Below are 25,002 nucleotides of genomic sequence, written 5' to 3' on the forward strand. Positions count from 1 at the left end.
CAGATCCTTAGTTCTATTTCAGAAACAATGGAGCCAATGGAGACGTTCGATGAATGAAGGGCAGGAGCCCCTTTTGTAGCTTGCTCACTCATTTCATGGGTGCTCATTAAATGTTTAGTATGTGCCTGCCTGAATATTTTCATTCCTGGACCCGATTTCGCACCTGAGATTAGACCAGGGTTAAGACAAATGTTTCAAAACCGCCCGTGAAAGGTGGTGTGTCCATTACTTTTCTGGTGCTGCGATAAAACACCATGAGCAAAAGAGAATGATGGGAGAAAAAGTTTAATTTTGCTTAGGGTTCCGGAGAGGTAAGAGTCTATGATAGCGGGAGAGACACAGCAACCAGCCATGCATGGAGGCAGGAGCAGAGGTCGCAGGGATCACAGCTTTAACCTCAAGCACAAATAAGAGAGAGGGAGGGAGGGAAAGAGAGGGAGAGGGAGGGGGAGAGGGAGAGAGAGAGAGCGAGCACAAGTATGTGATAGGAAGTGATAGGAAAAGCTGACCACCAGTGTCATCTCTGGCAAGACAGCATCTCCCATAACCTCTCCAAATAAAGCCACCACCCAGGAATCGCATGTTTAAATGCCTCAGCCTATGGGGGTGGCGGTATGGGAAGTTTTGACCCGGTGGGGTAGAATGTGTAGTGGCTTGGCAGGGGAAGAGGATGACGTTGAATATCCTCATGACAGTGTTTCCTAACTCCACAGCCCCCTGCTGAGAAACAGGTTTTGGCATTTTGTGTCAACAACTTAAGGTAGGGGTTTATTTTTTTAGAGCACACACCCTTATACACATTCACACAAACTCACACTCACCATACAATTACATATCCATCATATACTCACACACATAAGCACACACTCAAATACACATACACACACTGACACACATGCACATCCACACACTCTCACACATACACAACCACACACACACACACACACACACACACAGAAACACATGCACATTCACACACTTATATACTCACACACATTCTCACACATACACAACCACATACACACTGTCATACACACTCTAACATATACACAGTCACACACACTGACACACACAGACACAGACAGACAGACACACACACTCATACACATATACACTCACACACACTCACATTCACCACACACAGTTACCATATACTCACACACTTAACACACACTCACACATATACACTCACACACACTCACACTCACCACACACACTTACCATATACTCACACACATATACACTCACACATACTCACACTCACCACACACACTTACTATATACTCACACACATACTTAAACACACACTCACATACACACATACTGGCACACATATACACTCTCACATACTCTAACACACACACCATCACACACACTCTCACACATACACAGACATACACACACCATCACACACACTCTCATGCATACGCAGTCACATACACAGTCACACACGGTGTCACATACAGACACATAAGACATACAGATATACACGCTGTCACACACAGACAGAGAAACAGACAGACAGATAGATACACACATACACACACACACACACACACACACACACACACGCCACTCCAATTGTAACTGACTTTCTCAAGTTGTCATTCTATCAGCACCATCAGGGTGGAAGACATCGCTGTTATTTCCCAGGAAGCATTGTGGTACAAGGTGAAGGAGAACCACTTTGGCACCTCCGGCAACTACAGCTGAGAAGCCTGGCTCCTCCAGGAACTTATAGTGCTTCAGCCTGTCCTTGAGTCTGTCCTTGAGTCTGTCCTTCTGAGTACTGCAGCTCCTCATAAAGGAGCTTGGGCCACCGGGTGCCTCGACCCTTCCCCCTGCCATCTCTAGCCTTCTCATCTTTGGTAAAAGGGGCCAACCACAGGGAAGAGCACAGCTTTCGGGACCAGTGCTGCGACTGCGCAGGCTCCTTAGCTTCCTTGAGCCCTGCTCATCCCGGTCAAAGTGAAGGGTGAATGGAAGGGGCACACGGAGCACAGGGCCGTGTGGGTAGCCCTCCTTCCTTACAATTTCTAAGGCAAGATAGAGCGGGAAGAGTGAGGCTTTGGCTTATGAACCAGCTCTGGAGCAGAGAGGCACAGGCCACCATCTCTTCGGGGAAATCTGAGGCACAGCAAAAACCCATCGGCAAAGGTGCATCTGATTGTTTCACACCCGACACCTAGGCCAGCTGAGACCTCTTTAAAATGCACAAACCGGTCACAGAGGGAGTTCTAGGAAGTCACTGCACAGACATCCACACGTTCACAAAACACCTGCACTCATGTTCTGGAAAAGCTCCCAGCCCCTCTGAAGTGTACACCCATAATTAGCTCCCTGTCCAACAGATGGTTAACAGTTAACTATAAAACTAAGTAGCTATTGGAGCAGGTTTTGGGGGGGTCAGCATATGCTGGCTTATATACATCTACTTCACAGCAGCCTCATTCCAGGGCTGTGCTAGGCTTGTGGCCGGAGAGGACCGACTGTAAAGCAAACGAGTCTGCAATACATGCAGGTGGGAGTGGGCAGCGTGGACGTCAGGCTTGGCTGAATGGGAGTTAGGTGATGAAGGGGTCTCAGAGTTCTTCCTCATTAGTTTATATTTAGCTCTGGACGCCCACTCCGAAGAGCGAGGGGGAAGTGTCTCATTTATAGAAAGAATGTCAAGTTAGAAGGAACCAGCTCTCAGCATGAACGCTAGACTGTCCGCACCTCTATGCAGCCCTCTCTTTCTGTCCCTACCTCCCACTCAAGTCCCCCAAGACTGCATTTCCCATTAGCATTTGTGGCCTTGAGGCAAGTTTGCTGGGGGCTAAGTCACGAGCAACCAGTTAGGAGGACTATCATGGTAGTAAGCTTCCCTGACCGACCTCCTCTCCCGGGGCCTCTAGGCCTCTTTGGGGGTTTAAAAATAAATAAATTTGTAAAACCGTGTGTTTTCCAAGTAACTTTTGTAGGAGAAATCGCTTGGTTATGAGCTCAGACTCATAGGATAAAATGCCTGAGTTCCAATCCTGCTTCCCTACTTCTACACTGTGTGATCCTGGGCAAGAGACATTGCTCAGAATAAACAACACGGCAAACAATGCCCTTGATATTTCCAACGGAGTCCAAGTCAGGGGGAGATATAAATGCAGGGAAAGTCGTTCCTGCAGAGCTTGGCCTTCTGTCAAAAGAGTGGACCCACGGATAGGGAACACATTTGCCTTTTATCTTCTGGTTATTTTATCAACCAATAAGATGAAACTCACATCGCAGAAAATGTCAAACGTCACACTGGAGTGCAGGTGACCTTTGTCCCCAGCTGTCATCTGTTCTGCAGGCTCATTCGTCTCCTCAGGAAACCATCTACTTCTACCCCAGAACTGCACATGGCCCCTTTGCTCCAGAACTGTTCACGGCCCTCTGCTCCCTCCTGAGATGCTGTTGAAGTTTAAACTGTGAGCCTTCTACATGTCTCTCGTGGACCCACAAGTTAATAACTTTATCTGCTTTGGTTTTATTTTCTGTTAGTTTGTTTCTGTAGGTTTGCTTTATAGATCCAGATCATTAAGGGTTGAAGTAAAGTTTTTATTTCCCCCCTACATAATCTAAATTGTCTTTCAACGTCTTCCCTGTTTAGTAAAATTGCAATATTATTTGCTGTACAGGGCTGTGGGGGCATTACATGTGTTAACTAATACGACCGAAGACCAGCTGACAGAAGGGCTACTGGGTAGATGCCAGCTGCAGAGATCTGAAGGAAGGTCCGAAACATGACTCAGTTTGATACTAAGCGATGACTTTTCCACAACTGGGGGGAAATTTCCAAAGGGGTAAAAAGAGCAAGTGAGGAGTATTTTCATGTAAGTGTACACTATTAGTGGTGTTTGTTTGTTTGTTTGTTTGTTTGTTTGTTTGGTCTAAGCTCCACCCCACAGTTACCTGGCAACAGCCAGGTATGCCTGGCTCGATATAAAAGGGGCTGCTTCCCCACTCCCTGTTCTCTCTTGCTCTTGCCTTCTTGATCCTGCTCACTCTCTCCCCATCCCTTCCCCCCTCTCTCTCCACATGCTAATGGCTGGCCTCTACTTCTCTTCTCTCTCTCTCTCTCTCTCTGCCTTTCTCTGACTCTATTACCCCCTCAACTCCCCTCCCCATGCCCTGAATAAATTCTATTCTATATTATACTGTCATGTGGCTGGACCCTCAGGGGGAAGGGATGCCTCAGTACAGGCCTGGGAGGCACCCCCTTCCCCCACACCTGACTACACCTCCACCAAAACATAGTGCTTCTCCCCTTTATCTTTTTATAAGCACCTCAGACGCTAACAATTTCTTAGTCATTTTACTTTTCTAACGAGCGAATGGACCAAGCTGAATGACCCGGCAGGATGAGAGATCATCTGAGAAGTGAGTTTCTCAAAGGAAATTTATAGTGCATGCACTATGACTCCGCTGAGGTGGACTCGGCAGGACAGTCTGACTTTATCATCAGATTAGACTTAGAATTCACACAAATCCTTTGAACAAAAGACATTATCTGGGACTCTGGACCCTGCTGGCTAGGGACAGCCAGTCTCCCAAAGCACAGAGCAATGCAGAAATGCAGAAAATAACAAAATATGGGGAAAGACAGAGAGCCTGAATACTAAAGAAGTTTTAGGGCTTATAAAAATTATGAAAATAATTACATTCGGCTCAGCATAGCATTAAGGACTTCATTTTAGGAGTAATTACACAGTGAACATTTTTAATGGGAAGAACCAGTCTATGGAACAGCAGTTTGGGGTCGGTACTGGCGATACTAACAAAATCTGTTTTAACTTCAGGCTTCGTGTCTCACGCTGGGGTCTCATCAGGGAGGACAACATGAGATCTTCCCACAGAACCAAAGTCATGGAGCTAGTCAAAGCACACCACCTCAGAGCCTTTGTTAAAGAAAGATGAAATGCAAAGCAGAGGCAGAAACACTGAAGGGAGCTGATCTCAGTCACTTCTGGGTGCAGAAAGCTCTGCCAGAAGGAAATGTAATAGAACTTCGGGCAATTATTCTCAACCTTTGGGTCACGACCCCTTTGTGGGGGTTCAAATGACCCTTTCCTAGGGGTCGCATATCAGAAGATATCCTGCATGTCAGATATTTACATTATGACTCACAATAGTAACAGAATTGCAGTTACGAAGGAGCAAAGAAAATGACTTTATGGCTGAGGGTCAGAACAACATGAGGAACTGTATTAAACGGGTTGTAGCATTAGGAACATTGAGAACTCTGTAAGGAGAATAAGGTAAGACATAGAGGAACTGGATGGGGTGGCGTTAACGAGGAGTTTAGCGTTTCTTCAACCTAAGTGTGGCCCCATCCCAAGAAGCTCATCACTGTTAATAAATATCCTAAGTCCAAGTGTACTTAATAAACCTGACCTATTGATACCATAATGTATATCAGGCTACCTTAAATGTGGTAAGCACATTCGTCTACCCTTAGGTAAAATCACCTAACACAAGCTGATTTAATAATTTAGGGTTGGGGGCACAGAGAGATGGATGCTTTGAAGCCATGGCAGGATGAGGAAACTAAGTAAACAATAAAAAGACAGACACTGAAGACATACCACAGACAAATTGCTGTCTGTTCTAGCTTCCTTTCTGTTGTGATAAAACTGACAGACCAGAAATCCAATTTAGGGCAAGAAAGGTTTTGTTAATCTTACTTATACTTCCAGATCACAGTTCCCCATTCAAGGAAGTCGGGGCAGGCACACAAGGCAGAACTGAAGCAGAAACTCTGGCGACCGCTATCAGGCTTGGTCACACGCTAAGGCTTACTTAGCTTTCTGTATACAGTCCAGGACCTAGGGATGCTACCACCCATAGTAGGCTGGGCCCTCCTGTATCAGTCAACAACCAGGACAATCCCCACAGAGGCCCACATGTGATCTAGCGGGTTCCTCAGCCAAGCTTTCCTCTTGGGTAACTCTGCTGTATTAACTTGACAGGCTAACTAGAACACTGCTCTTTCGTATAAACGTCTGACTTTGAGAATGGTTCACTACTCCTGTGTGCATTGCTAGCTCCAGCGACCACTCCCAAGGCATTATAAACTAAAAGAATTGTACCTGAAACCACTGTAAGTTGGGGATCCCCGAGTATGAAAATCATGGCCATGCTTGTATTTTGTCACCCCTGCTGGAGACTAAATGCTTTCTTCCCATGCCTAGGAACCAGTCAAGCATCCCAGACTGGGCATTTCTCAGGGACAAAGCCTTGGGAAGTTGTGCTGGCTCCTAGCTTTTCCCATGACAGAGAACATGGTTGGCCCACATCTCTCTCAGGTCTTTCTGGCCCACACATCCCTTAAGGTCTTTCGAACTCTAAATGCTGCTGGTCTTGAGTTCAAGTTCAGATAGTGACAACTCATATCTTATGAGGAGTGCATATGTATCAGCTACCATTGCTGCGATAACACAGCCTGCCCAAGGGATCTTAGAGAGGGCAGAGTTTATTCGGGTTGCGGTTTCAGAGGAACAGAGAGAAGTGTGGCGACAAGCGGCGGGCATAGAGCAGGAGCAGGAGCCCACAGGTTATTCACAAGGGCAGAGCAGACAGAGTGAACTGAAGCACTGTGTGGTCTTCCAATCCCTATAGCCCATCTCCAGGGACATACTTCCTCCAACGGGCTGAACCCCCTTAAGCCTCCCAGAACAGAGCCCTCAACTGAGCAGAATCTGAGACCCCAGGGGTCATTTCTCAGCCAAACCAGGACAATAGGTAATATGGTTCCCAGTAGCTAAAGGTGTGTTCTTATTTTTCTTGATAAATTTTAGTCCCAAGGAAAAACATGCATAACAACAAAATGTACTAATTATCTGCCTCTGCGGACTGGGCCAGAAGGCAGCACTCTGTGAGATCGCTTTAGCATCCTCTACGGGGTTTGATTCTGTAACGCGTCTACTTTGTCTCACAGAATACACCCAGAAAAGAACAATGGCTCCCTCCCTGCAGGCTGTCTTTCTTGCTCGCTGGCTGCTGTATCGATGAATCATACTTTAGGAAATCTATCATTCTAGTGACTTTAATTAGCTCCTAAACTGATTATTGATCAATCATCAAAGGATCATTAGGGAGCAAAGCCCAGTTTTCTTTAGCAGTGTGGGGCTGACATAAAGAGCTGAGATGTTCTTCTGTTTTTTTTTTTTTTTGTTTTTTTTTTTTTACTGTTACATTTGCATTAAAGCGGGGCGTTAGTCATGTGGAAACTGCTAAGCTGACTAATAATTTTTAAAGTGTTAATATTAATTACAGTTAGTTTCTAAGACTTTGCTACCTTAATAAAACCTTTTAGTGAAAAATGGGTAATTTAGCTTTAAAAGGATAAATTATTTCATGCCTCATTAGAAAGAAAATGTTTCTATTTGTAACAAGAGAGAGAACGTACGTATTAATGTTAATCTGAGCTTGTGCTATCCTTAACAGTTATTAGAGATGGTTTTTAATTTAAGGGCTTGAGTCATGGGCAAGGGTTGTTGGTCCTATTCATCTCTCAGGGATGCCTGATGAGCACGCGCACCCAGCCGAAGTTCCTCAAGGCTCCTTTCTATCCCAAAGAAGCCTTGCCTTATTTGACTGTATTAATATATTAGTTCATCAGTGATATACATTATATAGTGTATATGTGACAACATGTGATATTTTATTGTTTCTGTTATTCTTTCAGTGCATAAGGTAATTTTTCTTAAGTACAATAAAATATGTACAAACTTTAGAATTATCAGCGGCCTCTCACATGAAATGTCATTTTACTTAATAAACTCTTTCTCCAAAATGGCTTTCCTTTCTTTTTTTTGTAAGTATTTCATTGTAGACAGGTAAAGAGGCAGGGCTAGAGATTTTTTTTTAAAGGCCAGCTTATTCAACACTTAATTTTAAGATCATAGAATAGGCAACGTTCTTGCAATCCACAGGGGCATGGGATTCCTGTCAGCGGTACTGTGCTTTCGCTCTTACAGCCTGTGATGGTTTGAATACTCTTGGCCTAGGGAGTGGCACTATTAGGAGGTGTGGCCTTGTTGGAGTGGGTGTGGCCTTGTTGACGTAGGTGTGTCGCTGTGGGTGTGGGCTTTAAGACCCTCATCCTAGCTGCCTGGTAGCCAGTATTCTCCTAGCAGCCTTCACTTGAAGATGTAGAACTCTCAGCTCCTCCTGCACCATGCCTGCCTGGATGCTGCCATGCTCTCACCTTGATGATAATGGACTGAACCTCTGAACCTGTAAGCCAGCCCCAATTAAATGTTATCTTTATAAGAGTTGCCTTCGTCACGGTGTCTGCTCACAGCAGTAAAACTCTAACTAAAACGTAGCCCTTCTTTCGGAGATGTTTTTTTCACCTGCCCTTTATCAGTAGATCAAGGTGCTGGCTTCTTCAGGTAGCCTCCAGAGGGGAGGTATCTATGTAGCTGGGACTGAACACCATACACAGCAATATCCCACCGCCAGCCTGGTTCAGCACCATCAGGACTGTGTGTCAGTTAGTCATTGCTCCCAGGACTCTGACATGTGCTGAAAGGTTCCTCCCAAGCAGTCTGTGTGTGACTTGGATGCAACAAAGATAACCCTGTCTTAGAGTTGAGGCAACAACACTCTGAGGACTCCCCATTGAACTCTCTTAGGGCACGGATTCGGAAAGTTGAGTGAATGTCAAATAGTTCCATTCTCTAAATCCTGCCACGCTATAAATCACGGTCCCTTTGTATGTGCTTATGACAAAGACCCCCTCTTCAAAACCAAGCATACTGCCTTAAAGACAGTCCATTCTATTTGATAATAAGTGATTTTGATAGGAAGCTCAGGAATCAGGCTATTGAGTCCAAAGCTTAATCTTGCTTCCTGGTTTTGGCATCTCTCAACCAGGAATAAGAGAAATCAGATAGAAGGTTATTGTGGCAAGAAAATGAATACAGCCCAAACCTTGTAAAATTGTAGCTAGCACAGTGGACACTTAATAGATGTTATTGCAATTAATAAAATATTCCACTGTTCTTTTATATCTGCTGTGGCCTGACCGTTGGTATCCCTGCAAATAAATTCATATTTTAAAATATTAACACCCAAGGTCATAGGATTGGGAGGAATATAGAGTGACTAAGTCATGGGGTGGGGGTTGTCATAAATGGGATTGCTGCCTACAAATGAGATTTTTATCCTGGCTTTGCCCATTACACAGGAATACAGTGGGTTGCTATGAGCCAGAAAGAAAGGCTAGGAGACCCTAACCAGACAGTGAAACCCATGCACATCATTGATCTTGTGTTGCCCTCAGTCTCTAAGCAGTGAGAAACGGATTCTTGGTGTTTCTGAGCCACCAGAGTTATGTTAGAGTAGCCCACACAGACTCAGTCACGGTCACTGTCCACAAGTCCACAAGAGCCCGGGCCCAGGCAATTCCTGCTTGTGTTTTCCTACCCACCTGGGAGAGGTTGGAGAGAAAAGGAATTTCTTTCCTTTTGTTTGTTTTGTGGATCAAAGAAACTGACCTACAGAGAGACTTAATCCTTGCCTTACAAGTCCATGGAGTTAGGCAGTAATGGGGAGCGAGCACGCGCCATTCAGAAAATTCCCGTATTGAAAGGAGCTTTTATGGAAGCTCAGAGGAACGAGGATACAAGTTTAATCTATTGTCTGTAGACGGCATCCACACCAACCGGGGCCACCCTCAATAGTGGTGGCAGGAGCTAAACAGCTCCTTTGGTGGCAAACGATGCAGTTTGAGCATCTGGGGACTTTGAAGGGAGAGACGAACATGATGACAAAAGGCCATTAAATACAGAAGAGGCTCCGAGTCACCTGCCACTTTCACAGCTCTCTCCAGGGAAATGGCTCTCATGACTTCCAGGCTGCATACGTGTGATAGGCATCCAAGTGACTGCGGTTTATACACGAAATGCTTAAAAAGAACACACACAGAACCCTTCGGTTCTTAAAGTCAGCAAAACCTCCCGGGCCCTCACTCAGCACCACTTTAAGGGGAATGGGACCACTGCTGCTGCTGCTGCTGCTGCAGCAGCAGCAAGGGAATCCTTTTCTTTTAATGAACAATAGTCTGAAACTTGACACCTATCCTCTTAAGAATGCTTCTCACTCTGTTATGAAGATGAAAGGGAGGGAGAGAGCAAAGGCCCTTTGTGGATCTGAGCAAGAAAGCTTTGAGTTTTCAGCCAGCCTCTGATTGGAATCTAACCTTTTTTTTTTTCAATTCTATATAATTGTGTGCTTGTGTGACTATGTGTGTGGAGGCCAGAGAGGCCTAGGCCAGATGCCCTCCCAATCTCTCTGTGGCTAACCTCTCTCTCTGGTCCCTCATGGGGAAGGGATGCCTCAGCCCACAGAGGCACCCCCTTCCCCCATCCCTGACTGCATATCCATCAAACATATTTCTTCTCTCTTATATCTTTCTAAAACACCTCAGCCATTTTACCCACAGATCCATCTACCCAGACCTTGTCTGTAGTCCTGCTGTGGAACCTCACCCAATAACTGTCACAAAACCATCCCGACACTGATATTCTTCCTAGATAGGACTCCGGGGGAAACCTGTGAATGGACCTCTCTGGTTTTTCTCCACTCTGGGTTTTGGCCCTGCCGCTCCATTTACTGGATATCTGCGTCTCAGTCTTATCAACTCCATGAGTGGAAGACTCGCTGTCCTCGCGGGATTGGATTCTACCTTAGACTAGTCTCTGTAGATCTTCTCAGTCCTCACTGCAGACTTTTCTTGGCATGGTTGAGGTCTGCTGGTGCTGCCCATCCTTTCGTGCATAATGGTTGTCCTTCATCATCCCCAGGGGTCAGCTTCTACAAGGCCTCATAGGTACTGAAATCTCAGTGAGGATGCTCAAGACCTCTCCATTAAAGGACACATATTTGTACAGGATCTTTGAATACCCTCCTATATACTTTAAACCATCCCTAGATGGTTTATGATACCCACTGCAATGCACACGCTGGGTACGTAGGTGCTATACTATGTTACCTGGAGGGAGAACTGTGCTCATAACACCAGGTCCATAGCTGTCCAGTAGAGATGCTGGTTTGGAGACTATTTTTGACTCCACAAGTAAAGAAATCACAGATATGGTGGCCAACTGTGAGGTCTGCTTGGCGGCAAAATTCCTAATAAAAAGGTACAGGATGTGGGCTAAAAGCACAGACTCAGGCTGGTCTGGGACTTCCTGTCCTGTCGAGCAAGACACTTCCGGTCTCCCTGGCTCAGCTTCCTGCCAGAAGCGTTGAAAGAGCTAATTATGTAAATAGCTCAGAGCAGTGCCAGGCAGGAGGTGTGGAACTGCAACTCTGCCTCTGAACTGGCAGAGGCTCAGCTCTGACAGGGGCCCACACCTCACAGGAACCCAGTGCGAGTCTGAATCCAAGCCCTGCATTTCACTTCCAACCTGGCCATGAACTAGCTCTGGGACTCTGCTTCCAAAAGGAGGGGATTAAAGGGATTTCTAGACACCAATTTAGTACTAAAATTCTACCAGCCCGTGGGCATGTTAAATCCAGACTATCACATGAGGTAGAAACCACGTGAATTTAGGTTGAAATGGATTGCCAAATTCAATTGACTTAGATCCTGCTTTCCTTTATATGATTTATTTTCTTTCTACAGAGAATCATTTCTAGTCCCATTTTGAGATGATTAATTGAGGAACAGTGTTTATTCTATGTTCTGGTTAGTACTATGTCTATCTAGTATTATATTATGCCATATATAAGTTTGATGAATGATACAATGGTAAGCAAAGCCCCACGGCTTAGTTACCCAATAAAAATAAACCCAATTAAGATGCCTGTCAGTAGCAGAGTCTAATCACTTAGAAGCCACAGTTCTGTATTCCAGAATACAACACTTTGGGTAAAATGCTTTGTGGTTTCCTAACATGCTCACTATGAAACATTCTTCAGTATTTAAAAAAATATTTTGGTAAAATATGCACGTTATTTTTCATTTTTTTTTTTTTTTTTTTTTTTTTTTTTTTGGTTTTTCAAGACAGGGTTTCTCTGTATAGCTCTGGCTGTCCTGGAACTCACTTTGTAGACCAGGCTGGCCTCGAACTCAGAAATCCGCCTGCCTCTGCCTCCCGAGTGCTGGGATTAAAGGCGTGCGCCACCACGCCCGGCTTATTTTTCATTTTTAAACCAAATAATTTTGGGGAAATAAGTTCATATTGTTCACTTAGGCAGCCATATTTGTGTCTGTGTATTTGTGGTACAGAAGCACCAGCCAGAAGTGATTTTCAAATCTCATTAATAAAATGAAGACTGTTCGCAGATCTAAGGGGCACTGGGCATCATTAACTAGTGCAGTGCCCTAAAATATGTCCCCGTAAAATTGTCAAATAGCTGTCATCACAGAGCCATGAAATGTTAACTTTATAAGCTGCAGTCACTGGGGTATTAACACCAAGCTGGTCAGATTTGCTAACCTTCCCTGCAAGTCAGTTCTAGGGCTACTGACCAGGGACCTCATGCTACCTGCACCTGACCAGGAACCTCAGGCTACCTGCACCTTTCTGTTTCCATTCAAGTAGCTGGAAGCCAAAGCCAGGGGCAGACATAATGGAAACAGTTCGTGGTCCATGATCTCTTAGTAGAACGCTTTCCAAAACTCCCTTTGCATGTGGCTTCACGGGGAATGTGGTATTCAGTGAGGGGTTCAGAGTGGGAGATCTTTTACACACTCCTTCCTCCTTATTTTCTTTCTGTTCAGGGTTTTGCTCTGAGACTCAGGCCTTTTTGGAGTTCATCTCAAAGGAATTCATTTTCATTATAGAAATATAGATTCCAAACACTCAAAGTGCCCTTGAGGTAAAAGAAATACTACACACACACACACACACACACACACACAAACACAAACACACACAGACAGACACACATACACACACACACACATAGACACACACACAGACACACACAGACACACATACACACACAGACACACAGACACACACACACAAACACACAGGCACACACACACAGACACACACACAGACACACACAGACACACACACAGACACACAGACACACACAGACACACACACACAGACACACACACATACACACACAGACACACACACACACAGACACACACAGACACACACACACACAGACACACACACACACAGACACACACACACACAGACACACACACACACAGACAGTTCTTTGAGGCTCGCTGAGAAAAATCTGCTGTTAAAGCAAGTGACTTAGGTTCTTTCAGACCCTCCAACCTGGCCAGGGGGCACGCTTCCTCAGGAGCTGCTAGGCTCCTGCTTTGTAAACTCAAGACCAATTGGAGGCTTCCCCTTATCGCTCTCTGAGACCAAGGTTTCAAGAAAGGCTCAAAGCAATAGCATCATCTTTCTCATTCCCATCAAAACAACAACCATCTCCTTGTGTTCTCGTGAAGCTATGTGCTTCAAACAGATGGAAGGCCAGGGTGGGCTGTGCTGAGTGTCCTCAGCAACTCCCTACATAAGCCTCTGGGATGGAGCCCGCCAGAGCTTCTATCCGCATTTATGTCACTGGATAAATGGGACTGGGCTCAGGAGGAAGAAAACAGAGGTGAAAGAATCAAAACAGCAAAAATCAGTCTGAACTGGTAGGACACAAGGTATGGACAGTGACACGTTCAGGCTAAATGAGAGACAATGCTTTTAAGGTACTCCAAATGGACATACTCAGGTCTCTCTCTCTCTCTCTCTCTCTCTCTCTCTCTCTCTCTCTCTCACACACACACACACACACACACAGAAATACACACAGAGAGATACACACACATTCTCTTTCACACACACACACACACACACACACAGTCACACACACACTCTCTCTTTCCCTCTCCCCCTTTCTCTCTCTCTCTCTCTCACACACACACACAGACACATAGACACACACACACACACCTCCCTCTGCCTCTCCTGGCATACTCTCTAAGGCAGAGGTCCAGATGAGTGATAGGTTTTAGAGAAGAGCTGGGATTAGAATTCAGATGAGTCACACACCGTCTGTGTGACCCTGAGCTAATGGTTCAGCCACAGTCCCTGTTTGTAACACTGAGATTAGCTCTGCCTTCATTATGGGGCTGCTCTGTGAGGTCACTATCGAGACGGATGTGCCTGTCTGAGCATCCGGGGGAAGCACACCTCGTTAATCAGCTCTCTCTCTCTTCCTTGTGACTGAAGAGAACTTGAGGATGGATCACTTCTCGAGTAGTCACGCGTGCCAGTGCCGATGCACAAAGCGAGAAAGAGTCAATTACACACAATTAACCGTCAGTTTCACGTGTATTTATCCTACGCTTATGTTAATCTCTATTAGGATTAGCTCACTGCCGACACTAAACTGTTTTGTAAAGTTCCATAAAGCCTATAGAACGTACAGAAACACTAACAGAAGACAAGTAGTTGTACATCATGTTCATATATGTAATAATTTTAATAATCATATGTTTATATATATAATAAACATATAATTTAAAATTCAGGGTGACCTCGACTTTAACCTAAGATTTTGGTATTAGGACAAAGCCTTTATAGGGGTATTTGAAGGCACTTGGTTTTGAATGCTCCCTCTAGCCCTGTGTCATATACCGTGTGTTTCAGTTTTTCCTTGCGTAGCTCCCAGCGCTGACCTAATTCTGTTGATTTAGTTTTCTTACATAAATTACCTCCATTGCTTCCCTTTCCTCCAGAATTCACTCTAAGAAAAGAACCCCGACATAGTGGCTGAGTAAACCTGACCCCAAAATCTAAGATCTGTAACCTCCTGAATTTAGAGTGTTAAACCGATATTTAATATTTTTGGACCTTTTGGATCTCAAGTGCTTGGAGTAAGTATGCGCTCATCTGGTAAAGTCTATGCAAATGTTCAAAAATCTGATTTGGCTCCAAGCAGCGTGGAAAGGAAGACTCAAGTTGCATATGTTTAAAAACTACGTGATTACCACTGGTAACCTCGTCCCTGACCTCTGTATCTAGTCCACCAGACAGAGAGCGATCTGGTGACTATCCCTGCCCACTGACTAAGACGACAATGCTGAGGACGACAGGACTGGGTACCTGGCATTTACCCACAGTCCTGAGGGCTTTTGTCTGCATCAGCTCTTGCTCCTCAGCAGTCAGACCACACCACCATTTGCTCTTTCTGCTTACATCTCAGCAGAACTTAACCCATACAGATCTACTGGATTTTATTCATAGCTCCCTCTCAGGGCAAGGAACAGTGCTTCATGAGGAAAACAGTCAAAAAGTCTCCAATGAACAATTAGTGTTTGCAACGTTCACTCTTTCGAGTAAGTGGACGAGTTGGCTACTGTTATGATTGCCTGTGTAGATGAGGAACTGAGGCAGAGGTGGCAGGGGTGTGGTGGAGGAGCCCTCCATCCCTCCCCTTCTCTGAGGCTTTATCCGATGTATGGTAGCTAATTTTAAATGTCATCCTGACAAGGCCATGGGCTGCCTGCTTAATTTGTTAAACCTTACCATAGGTCTGTCTCAGAGGGTGTTTCTAGATGGGATTACCACTTAAGCCTGTGTAAAACAGATTGCTTTCCCCGTCACTCCTCATGCAATCCATCCACGGCCTGTACTGCCCTTAACAGCCAGGAAACGCTGACTTCAGTTGATGTGTGGTGGCCTGTGGCTGGGACGCTGGACTCTCACGTGTGGAATTTGATTGGGACTTACAGGGCCAGCCCTCCAGGTTTTCTCAGGCTTTAGGACTCAGACTAGAAGCTGTACCATTGCTGCTCTGGAATCTTTGTTTCCAAGCTCAAGGTCTTGAGATGGTTGTATCCTCCACAACTGAGACAATGAGGCAGGGCATGTGCCACACACCTGTTATCCCAGTACTTAGGCGGCGACCACATTTCTGCTTCCTATTAGGTGTTCAAGGTTAGCCCTTCCTATAGAGTGAGGTTGAAACTAGCCTGGGCTACGTGAGACCTTGTCATAAAATCACTTTGCACGGACACATGCATACACATTCTTCACTCACACATGCATACACCCTTACTCACATGGGCAGCCTCATTGGTCCGTTGGTTGAGTTTCTCTGGAGAAACCATGTTTAAAATAGATGTTCAGAGAGGTGAGGTGATTTCCCAGGACTATACAGAAAGCGATGACCAGAGCTGACATACAAATACAGATTTGCTGATGGCCAGCCATTTTACATTTTAGCATGCCATCACTGGCTTCTTCCTTTTCCTCCTCCTCCTCCTCCCCCTCCTCCTCCCCCTCTTCTTCTTTTTGGATTTTTCTTGACAGGTTTTGTCTACATAGCCTTGGCTGTCTTTGAATTCGAGTTGTAGACCAGGCTGGCCTCGAATTTAGAAATACTGTCTCCAGAGTACTGGGATTAAAGGTGTGCACCACCCACTCTATTGCTGAGTTCTTAACCCCACTATCTACTCTGCTGGTTCTTCTGTGTAGCTCTATTTCAAATGCTCAGCTCAGGATGTACAGCAGCAGCTGAGACTCAGAACTGGAGTCTGAAGATCCTGAATCCCCTTTACCTTTGTCCCACTAGGTCCTCCCCATGAGCTATTTATTTGGCTGAGTATTGATAAGCAGTACAGGCTGCCAGGCAGGTGAAGGTTTCTTTTTTCCCTTGCTTTTTAAATTTAATTTAATCAATGCCATTGACTCTTTAAAAATGTACAAACAGGCAGGTGAAAACTGACTTAATGTATCTTCATTTGGGGGAGTCAGTAACATTTAGAGATCTGGTTTCAGAATGTGTCCCTAAAACTATACCAACAGAAACAAAGTGTCAGTAAAGGCCCCAGGCTCTGGAGCCAGCTGTGGTTTGAGTTTTCACTTTACTACAGACTGGGCAAGCCAGGGCAAGCCTTGCTAAGCCCTTAGGTTCCCCAATACTAATAATAAGGATAATGAGTTAACCACCTCCGGGTGATGCTGAGCAGAGATCGCATAATGTGTTAGCATAATAACAAGCGCATACACAGTAAGTATGCGATAACTATTAGCTACTCGGGGAAGTACGACTATGAGTAACTTCCTAAGCTCCTATGAAATGAACAACAAACAACCGTTAGCAATGAACTGGTCAGCAAAGGACTGCAATTTCTAGGTGCCCTCACAGCTCTCAGGGACCGTTCTGAGTTCTGGCCATGAGATACATGAGACAGCATAATGCAGGCGTTTCCTGGGGTCTGCCTGACAGACAGGGGGCCTGCTCTTCCCTTTCTCTACTGTTTTAGCCATGGCCAGAGTTCCTGTAACTATCTACGACTCCAAGGACGGATGCTGCATTTGGGTTCCCCTGAACAACAGCCTGAAGCTTTTTCTGGATATCAGCTCGGTGCTGACAGTCCTCAAACTCTCAGGAGAGAGCGTAAACTTCTAATGTGTTTGTGCCATTACTTCTGGCATCTCTGTCATTCAAGGCCAAACTCAGCTTAAGTGCTTTGGCTTGTCCCTTGTGGTAGTCTAAAAAAAAAATCCAACTAGAGGCTTGAGTTCATTTTGAGTCCACATTTTTTTGGCAAACAAAAGCAAGATGGGGCAAACACAGAAAAGGAGCTAGCTTGCACACCTTTTAAATCCTCTTCCCCACGATGGCTCATCTTGATGAGTAAATGTCAGTCCTACGCCATGATCCTCCCTGCCCTGTTTAGCACCCTAGGGCTTTGTGCTCTATGTATCTTATCCATTGGTCAAAGCATTACATTGTGTGTTATGACATCACCATACAACCTAGACGTGTCAGATCTGGTTCTAATGTGTGAGCGATTACAAATCGTCGCTTTCTATTGTTTGCCTAAGCACCTGCCTGCTATGGGCCAAAGTCTTCTGGAATGTTGGAATAATACTCGCCAGGGGAACATTTTAGAGCAGAAAGTCCACGCGTAAGACTGTCACCTACTATGACTGCAATTTAAAATAGTCTGCTCATAAATAAGTTAATATATTTCCCATATGGTCACCTCCTGAACTCCCAGGTGGTTTCAGGGGGTCTGTGAGCAAACGAGGGATGAATATTTGTCTGCCTGGAAAATCAAACAGCAACTACGTTCTCCGAGGCAATGCACTTAATACCCTCGATTTAGTGACCGTTATGACATCATCAGCTGTAAAAAAATTCTACACGTGATACAACCAGAGGGTTACTTGCTCTAACCAAAGTCCTAGTCAACGGTTAAACCAAACCGTGCTGCTTCAACCCCTGTTCCATTGTTAACTGTCCCACACGTCCATGCTTTCTTCATGCAAGCTGCGTACGTAAGATGTAAGGATTTCATTTGGAGAGGTCAGAATTGGTGTGTCTCTGATAGTAGGAAGAGACATCTCCTTTGAGAGTGTGTGTGGTATGTGGTGGGATGGTGAATGTGTATGTGTGTGTGCTGTGTTCTGTGGGTGAATGTGTATGTATGTGGTGTGTGTGTATGTGGTGTAGCGTGCATGTATGTGTGAGGTGGGTGTGGGGAGTGGGGAAGTTCTAGTTCTCACTGAAGGTGGTCTGTGGTCTCCACTGAGCATGCTCTCTGAAGTGAATTTTCTTCTTTCTAGGAGCTCACAACGATCCCCACCATTGCCCTTTCCCTCTCTCTCTTGATTGCTGCACTGACTCTGAGGGGTTGAATGACTGACAGGGTCATCCAATCTCTAGAAACCTTTCCCAGGACCTGGCTGCTTTAGATTGTACACTAGTGCTGATCACAGTCCCGAGGACACGAGTCAGCTGACTCCATCCAACTCCCAGGGTCTGCCAAATACCCAAGCCCAGCGGACAGAAGGAAGGACCTGGGAGAGACTGGAGAGATTTCATCTGTTGTAACGAAGTTTGACTCCTATGTCTCAGACAACACAAAGGTACAAAGCTCCTGTTTATTGCGTTGTGACAACCAGTAGACTTGTTTGGTGAACTCTTTGCAGTGCGGTTGGATTGCTAGGCAGACTGCCCCAGGCAGGAGACGTCCACAGGAAGTACAAGGCAGACTTCACTCTAAAGTAGCTCCGTCAAACACAACTCCACTCTGCCTACGCCCTTCTCAGAGGCACAAAGCTCATTTAACTTGAAATTAAGAAGTTTCTAGAAATGGTTGAAACCTTGGGTCATTAGAGATTGATAAATCACATAAATCATGGGCAGGCAAGTGGCCTGTGTCACCGTAAACGCCATTCCATGAGGTACCGAGTGTACTGGAAGGCCTCAGTGCAGGAAAATTTCCAGGCTGCGGGTAATCAAAGTTTATCAAGGAGAAATTAACATATAGAAATCCCCTTCAATCTAAAATAAAAATGCGGCAAATGTGTTCTATGAAAAAACAATTATGCTCATACAAAATGTAACTCTGTCCTCCCATATCTGGATGTAAAAGTCTCAGAGAGGAGCAGGGGAGATGGCCCCAAAGTTAAGAATGATCACTGCTGCTTCAGAGGACCCGAGTTCAGTTCCCAGCCCCCACTTTGGGCAGCTCACAACTTCCTGTAACTTCTGTTTCAGGCAATCTGACACCCTTTCTGGATTTGCCAGGCATGGCTACACATATGACTTGTGCTTAGACAGATACAAATATGTACAAAGATAAAAATAAATCTTAAGAAGAAACAACTTTAGTGCATTTTATACAAATGTTCCTTTTTTAAAGGGTTAATTAGCTAACAAACTCCTTTAATCTGCAAGTATTAGTGGGACACTAGAAATGTGACTTATCAAATTACACGGTGTACAGACGTCCTTTTAGGAACAAATAAAATTTTAAATGAAGAAATATATTAAAAGTTTTTTTAAAAAAATAAAGTAGTTTTAACTTGTTTAATTTCTTAAGATGATATAAAGTTCACTAAGTAAAATGAAAATCAAATAAAGCAAATTATTATAAGGATATGAAGATATCTCCATGCCAAAGAAATTTTAGTGCAATATCTTGACCAAAGAACCACCTGAATTGGAATGGGGGAAGGGCATACGGAAGAGAATAAGGAAAGAGTTAGATACAGCTCTGTATTCTCTGTATGCAGGTGACCCCAGGGTCAACCCTCAATTCTGTAAGATATAACTAAGTAGGCAGAAATCAAAGTCCTACTGTAAAGCAACTCTCTAAATTACTCACATTCAAGAAGGACAATTTAAAGCAAAATATTCAAGAATCGAATCCATATAATCTCATATAATCTAAACAGGTAAAATATGTCTAACTGAGGAGTCGATGCTCTGTTTTCTTATGTATTTAACTGTGTGTGTGCATGCTAAGCACACACATGCTCATAGGACTGACTGGTCTCTCTAAATGAGGAGGGGCTGGCAGAGGATTGTGCTAAGCACACAGTTACCTGCTCCCAGATTTAACAAGAAGAGCGTCTGTCAACACTACGGCTTGGAGGAAGCTCTAAGGTGAGCAACACTAGAAAGCAGGAAGCCCCCAGGAGCAGCGAGAGCGTGAACTCACCGTGTAGAGCTCATTCAGAACCTTCATGAGGTCCTCGTGAAGCTGGAACGCAATCTCTTTGCTCTGCAAAGGAGAAGGAAGCGAGAAAAAGAAATTAACAACGGGTGAGGAAATTTGTTCTTTAAGTTTTACACATTTTAAAGACCACTAACTTAAGACAGAAGGATGCACATAACATAATAGAAGCCCAACGCGTCATGTCCTTACTACCACAAGACACCATCAGCCCAACTGTGCTTTCTCACACTGAGGAGCGTTGCCTGATGTCCCCCCCCCCCCCCATCCTCCTAAGGATGTTCAGGAACAAATGAATGGCAGCCTGGATGGCTTCCCCACAAATCACATCAGACCTTGCGGGAGACAGTGGGTGACTTACACAGGGTGAAGTGTCATGCTTGCTTAGGTGAGTTGAAGGTCAGGCATGGTGATGCTTGCCTATAACAATACTGCCATTAGGCAGGCTGAGGGAAGAGAACCGTGAGTTTCAGGCCAGCCTGAGCCACTGTCTCAACGAAACGACAGAGGCCAGCAATAAGACACATGCACACCCCATACACACCCTACACACAACAGTAACGATAGGGAAATAAATGGGAGAAAAAAAAGAGCTAAAAAGGGAGAATCTGAGCAACCAGTTTTCCTTTTCAACATAATCAGGAATTCTGTGGTGACTCCCCAACCAGCAGAGTTAGAGGTGCTGAACTCTCCTGGTTCATTAAGATAACACTTCCCAAGCTGCAGAGCAGCGGTTCCACTCTAGGTCCGCATGCTTCCACCTCTGCCTGCCTTGTTATGATTTTTTTTTTTTTTAGAGGACTCCAGAGTTGATTCTTCCCTCAGCTCATCCAGAGTGGATGGAGGGATGTTTAGAATCCTGTCTTCAGCAAGCTCTGTAAACTATTTTAAAGGGAACGACATTCACACATGTTTATCTCTGCCATGAGTTCATCCTGTAGTCATCTATAGATCATAGAAAGAGTTCATGGTATGGCTTCATCTACTGTGTGGGGTAGTCACAGGAGCTCTGGGCTGTATAGGTTTCCATGTTACCTATGGGAGTGGGAGCCTAGGACTCAAAGAGGCTGTCAATCTCACCCAGCCTGGATGCTTTGACTGTTACATCAGAAACTTTTTTAAAAAATTATTTATTTATTTATTTATTTATTCACTTTACATCCCAATATTAGTTCCCTTCTCTCCTCCAAGTCCCCCTGCCTCTTGCAGCTCATCCCTGATTGCCCCCTTTCTCTTCTCCTCACTGGTGATCACCCCCCTGCCCCAGCAGATGAGCATTGCAGGAAGAGGCACATTCTCTCTCACTGACACCAGACAGGCAGCCCAGTACAGAATTCACAGGCAGGCAACATATGCAGGGACAGCCCCTGCTCCAGTTGTTGAAGACCAAGCTGCACATCTGCTACTTTAAGCCTTGGATGGTTACAAGGGCAAACGGAGCTGCTCTGCCTGAGGGGACGGAGGCAGTTGCTATGGCTACTGAGAGCATCTGCTGAGTCCTGTGGAGAGAGAGTGGCCATGGCCACTCTTGAGAAACTGAGACTTAGATCAAAGTGAGTCCATCAATACTGGCAAGGTTACTGGTTCAGGTCTCAACAACAACAAAAGGCCAAACTTGATAAGGGGAAGACTCACCGGTGGTAAAATACCACCGGGAGGAGACATCGGAGTCACACGTCAATGCTGAGAAATTCAAGTTCACTAGCTGCCTCTGTACTCAGTTTCCTTCGGATAGGGGACAGAGCTGCGTACACCAGGCTCTGACGGTGTCTCAACCTCTAACGTGGATTTAGGAATGTTAAATATTGCTCTGTCTGTGACACATGGGTAGATGGAGACTGAGAGTTGGTCTTGAGCCAAAGGGAGCCTACACATGGGCTAATGCAGTCAGCAGGAACTCAACCTCCCGTGCGTTGGGACTCTGAATGTATACATTACAATCTCCTGTGTGTCCTGTGTCTTCGGCCTGGTGTGTTTTTTTAATATCAATTTTCGTCCAAAGAACCGGGCATAGATTTAAACTCTCTAATGGGATCAGAGGCCCCGGAGGAGTCCTGCTCAGTGACCCACGGTTCAGGTAGGACGTCCAGAAGGAAAATATTTCTTGGCTAAGATTTCTGAACAATAACAGAAAAAGAATCCCATTGGTTCAATGAATCTCATCCCAGCGTATTTAAGGTCAGAGTCAAGGCTTAGCTGGAGGCTCTAAGGGCCCTTCATGTGACTCTTGGCTAAGCATCTTAGAACAAGCTTTGTATGTTGTACATTTTTACAAGACTTCAGGTGACAAGGTAGAAAAAACTTGGCATAAACTTGCATTTCAATTTCATCTTTCATGAGAGGCCTGTCTCTCCCTCTCTACTCTCTCTGTCTCTGTCTCTGTCTCTCTCTCTCTGTAAACACACATGGAACCCAGGTGCACATACACCCTACTGAATTTTGATGGTCTTCGACAATCCAGGGGTTTTCTAAAACCTCATTTTCTATGCTAACCAGTAAGAAGGACTTTATCGGTTTAGATTGGTACTCTAACAACTATTACGATTGAAGAAGTGACTTTTTAGGTATCTGGGGTACTCTTTAAAGGACATCATTACTTTTTGTTGTGACGGTAACGGGAGACACTTTTGACTGGAATGGGGAGGGTAACATGAAGTGACTCTTGTCAGGTTTCCATGCTGTGAGAACAGAAACCTTCCTCACAACCCACAATCATCACAAACGTGTGTGTGTGTGTGTGTGCGCGCGCGTGTGTTTTAAAAAGTGTTTTGAGGAGGCAGTATGCCATAATGCTTAAAAGCAAGGGCTCTAGAGTCAGAAAACTTTGACTTCTAGGAAACTTTGGTTCTCAGTTGAGGTTTTGTCTTTTTTTTTTTTTTTTTTGGTTTTTCGAGACAGGGTTTCTCTGTGCAGCCCTGGCTGTCCTGGAACTCACTCTGTAGACCAGGCTGGCCTTGTACTCAGAAATCCGCCTGCTTCTGCCTCCTTAAAGGCATGCGCCACCAAGGCCACCAACTTCGCCACCAACATCATCATTGGCTTGGTTTTGTCTTTTATTGTTGATTGTAATGCTAAGTGTTGGCCTCCAGGATTTGGAGTCTATATGTAGCCTGAGAGACACCCCCCTCCCCCCCCCCCCCCGCCCCAGTTAATTCTGATTGGTAGATAAAGATGCCAGCAGCCAATAGCTGGGAAGAAGAGACATAGGCGGGGTTTAGGGTTCCCAAGCTTGAATCCATGAGGAAGGGGGTGGGGATGGGTGGGGGGAGGTGGGAGGGGCCGAGTTGGTGGGGGAGGGGAAGAAGCCACGATGGAAGAGTAGGTACATACAAAAGAGAAGCAAGGAGAGCTGCAGGCCAAGAGAACCAGAGGGCTGACTAATTAAGTTAAGAGTAGCCCAGATGAAACATAATAAGTATTAACTCGGGGGTTTTTGGTGGGAGGTAGATGCTAACTTCATGGAGGATAGACAGTTGCCCAGCTATTGTGCTGCTTAAGGTATATTAAAATATAAGGTCTATGTACACGCCTTTCATCCGGGAACTTCAATGGTCAAAAGCAGGAAGGAACCCTGAGATGGAATTAAAAATATTTTTTGTTTCCAACCGTTCTCTGTCTCAGTTTGTCATCTATGAAAGGAACAGCAACCCTGTGATTTCAAGTCCAGTGACCTCCGTGGAGACATGCTTCATAGAAGCTGCTTGACTTGATTCTGACGTCACTCCCCATGTCCCCAGGTTTATGGCAAACCCAGAAGGCTCTCGACTTTGAAAGTCCCTTAGATACTGTGTTCCAGCCTGGGTTCTCCCCTACCCCTTCATCACAGACACAGACTCAACTCAGTTTCCTATGCTCCACCTCGGGGGTCCTCGCACTAGTGACAATGAACTAAGGAAGCATACACAGAAACCGGCTAACTCCTGAAGCAATTACAGCAAGATACGTACAATCTGTAAACGGGGCCTTAAGGACCTGCTCTAGTGGTCTCCTTAGAGGTCATGGAAAGTCGGTAGAGAATGGCTTTCAGCAGGGAGATCCTTAGCTACCCCTTGGAGTGCACTATCACAGTTTCTATTTGTTCACTGAGTTACAATTCAAACCTGTGCTGACCTGGTAGGCAAACTCGCAACTCATCGTTTTCCCTCTACCATCATCTGTTTCCTTTTGAGATTAAACCTTAGGTGGTCAATATGAGCCCTGAACCCATGGTCACACTCCTTCACCCTTCTGAGTGTGGGATTACAGGCATGAGCCACCATGGAGTTCACCATCACTCCTGTAGTCTGCAGGGATCGATCGGTAAGGAGCTGACTGCTTAACAAGGCTGTTTTATATGACTAATGTATGTGAGAAATAGGAACTCTTGGTATCTAGAGATACATGGGCTGCAACAACATCAGAAGGCCGTGGGGAGGTTGCTGGGCTCATGGCATGGAAACCTTACAAGGGTCACTTCATGTTACCCTCCCCCATTCCAGTCAAACCATCTTGCTCCCATTTATCACCATCACAACAAGAAGTCA

General features: G+C 45.1%; 1 protein-coding gene across 4 annotated transcripts in view; it reads right to left on the minus strand.

Annotated features, from left to right (window-relative positions):
- The window catches only part of Srgap1 (SLIT-ROBO Rho GTPase activating protein 1), a 279,875-nt gene that overhangs the window by 88,434 nt on the left and 166,439 nt on the right, over positions 1 to 25,002 (minus strand). For all 4 annotated transcript variants that reach the window (XM_021173833.3, XM_021173834.3, XM_085843214.1 and 1 more), the window contains one exon: positions 20,465 to 20,527. In XM_021173833.3, the coding sequence (XP_021029492.1) occupies positions 20,465 to 20,527 (63 nt within the window). The remainder of the gene's footprint in view (positions 1 to 20,464; positions 20,528 to 25,002) is intronic.

The sequence above is a fragment of the Mus caroli genome, unplaced genomic scaffold (assembly GCF_978045245.1).
Source record: "Mus caroli unplaced genomic scaffold, Mus_caroli_1 scaffold_9, whole genome shotgun sequence".
Lineage (NCBI taxonomy): Eukaryota > Metazoa > Chordata > Mammalia > Rodentia > Muridae > Mus > Mus caroli.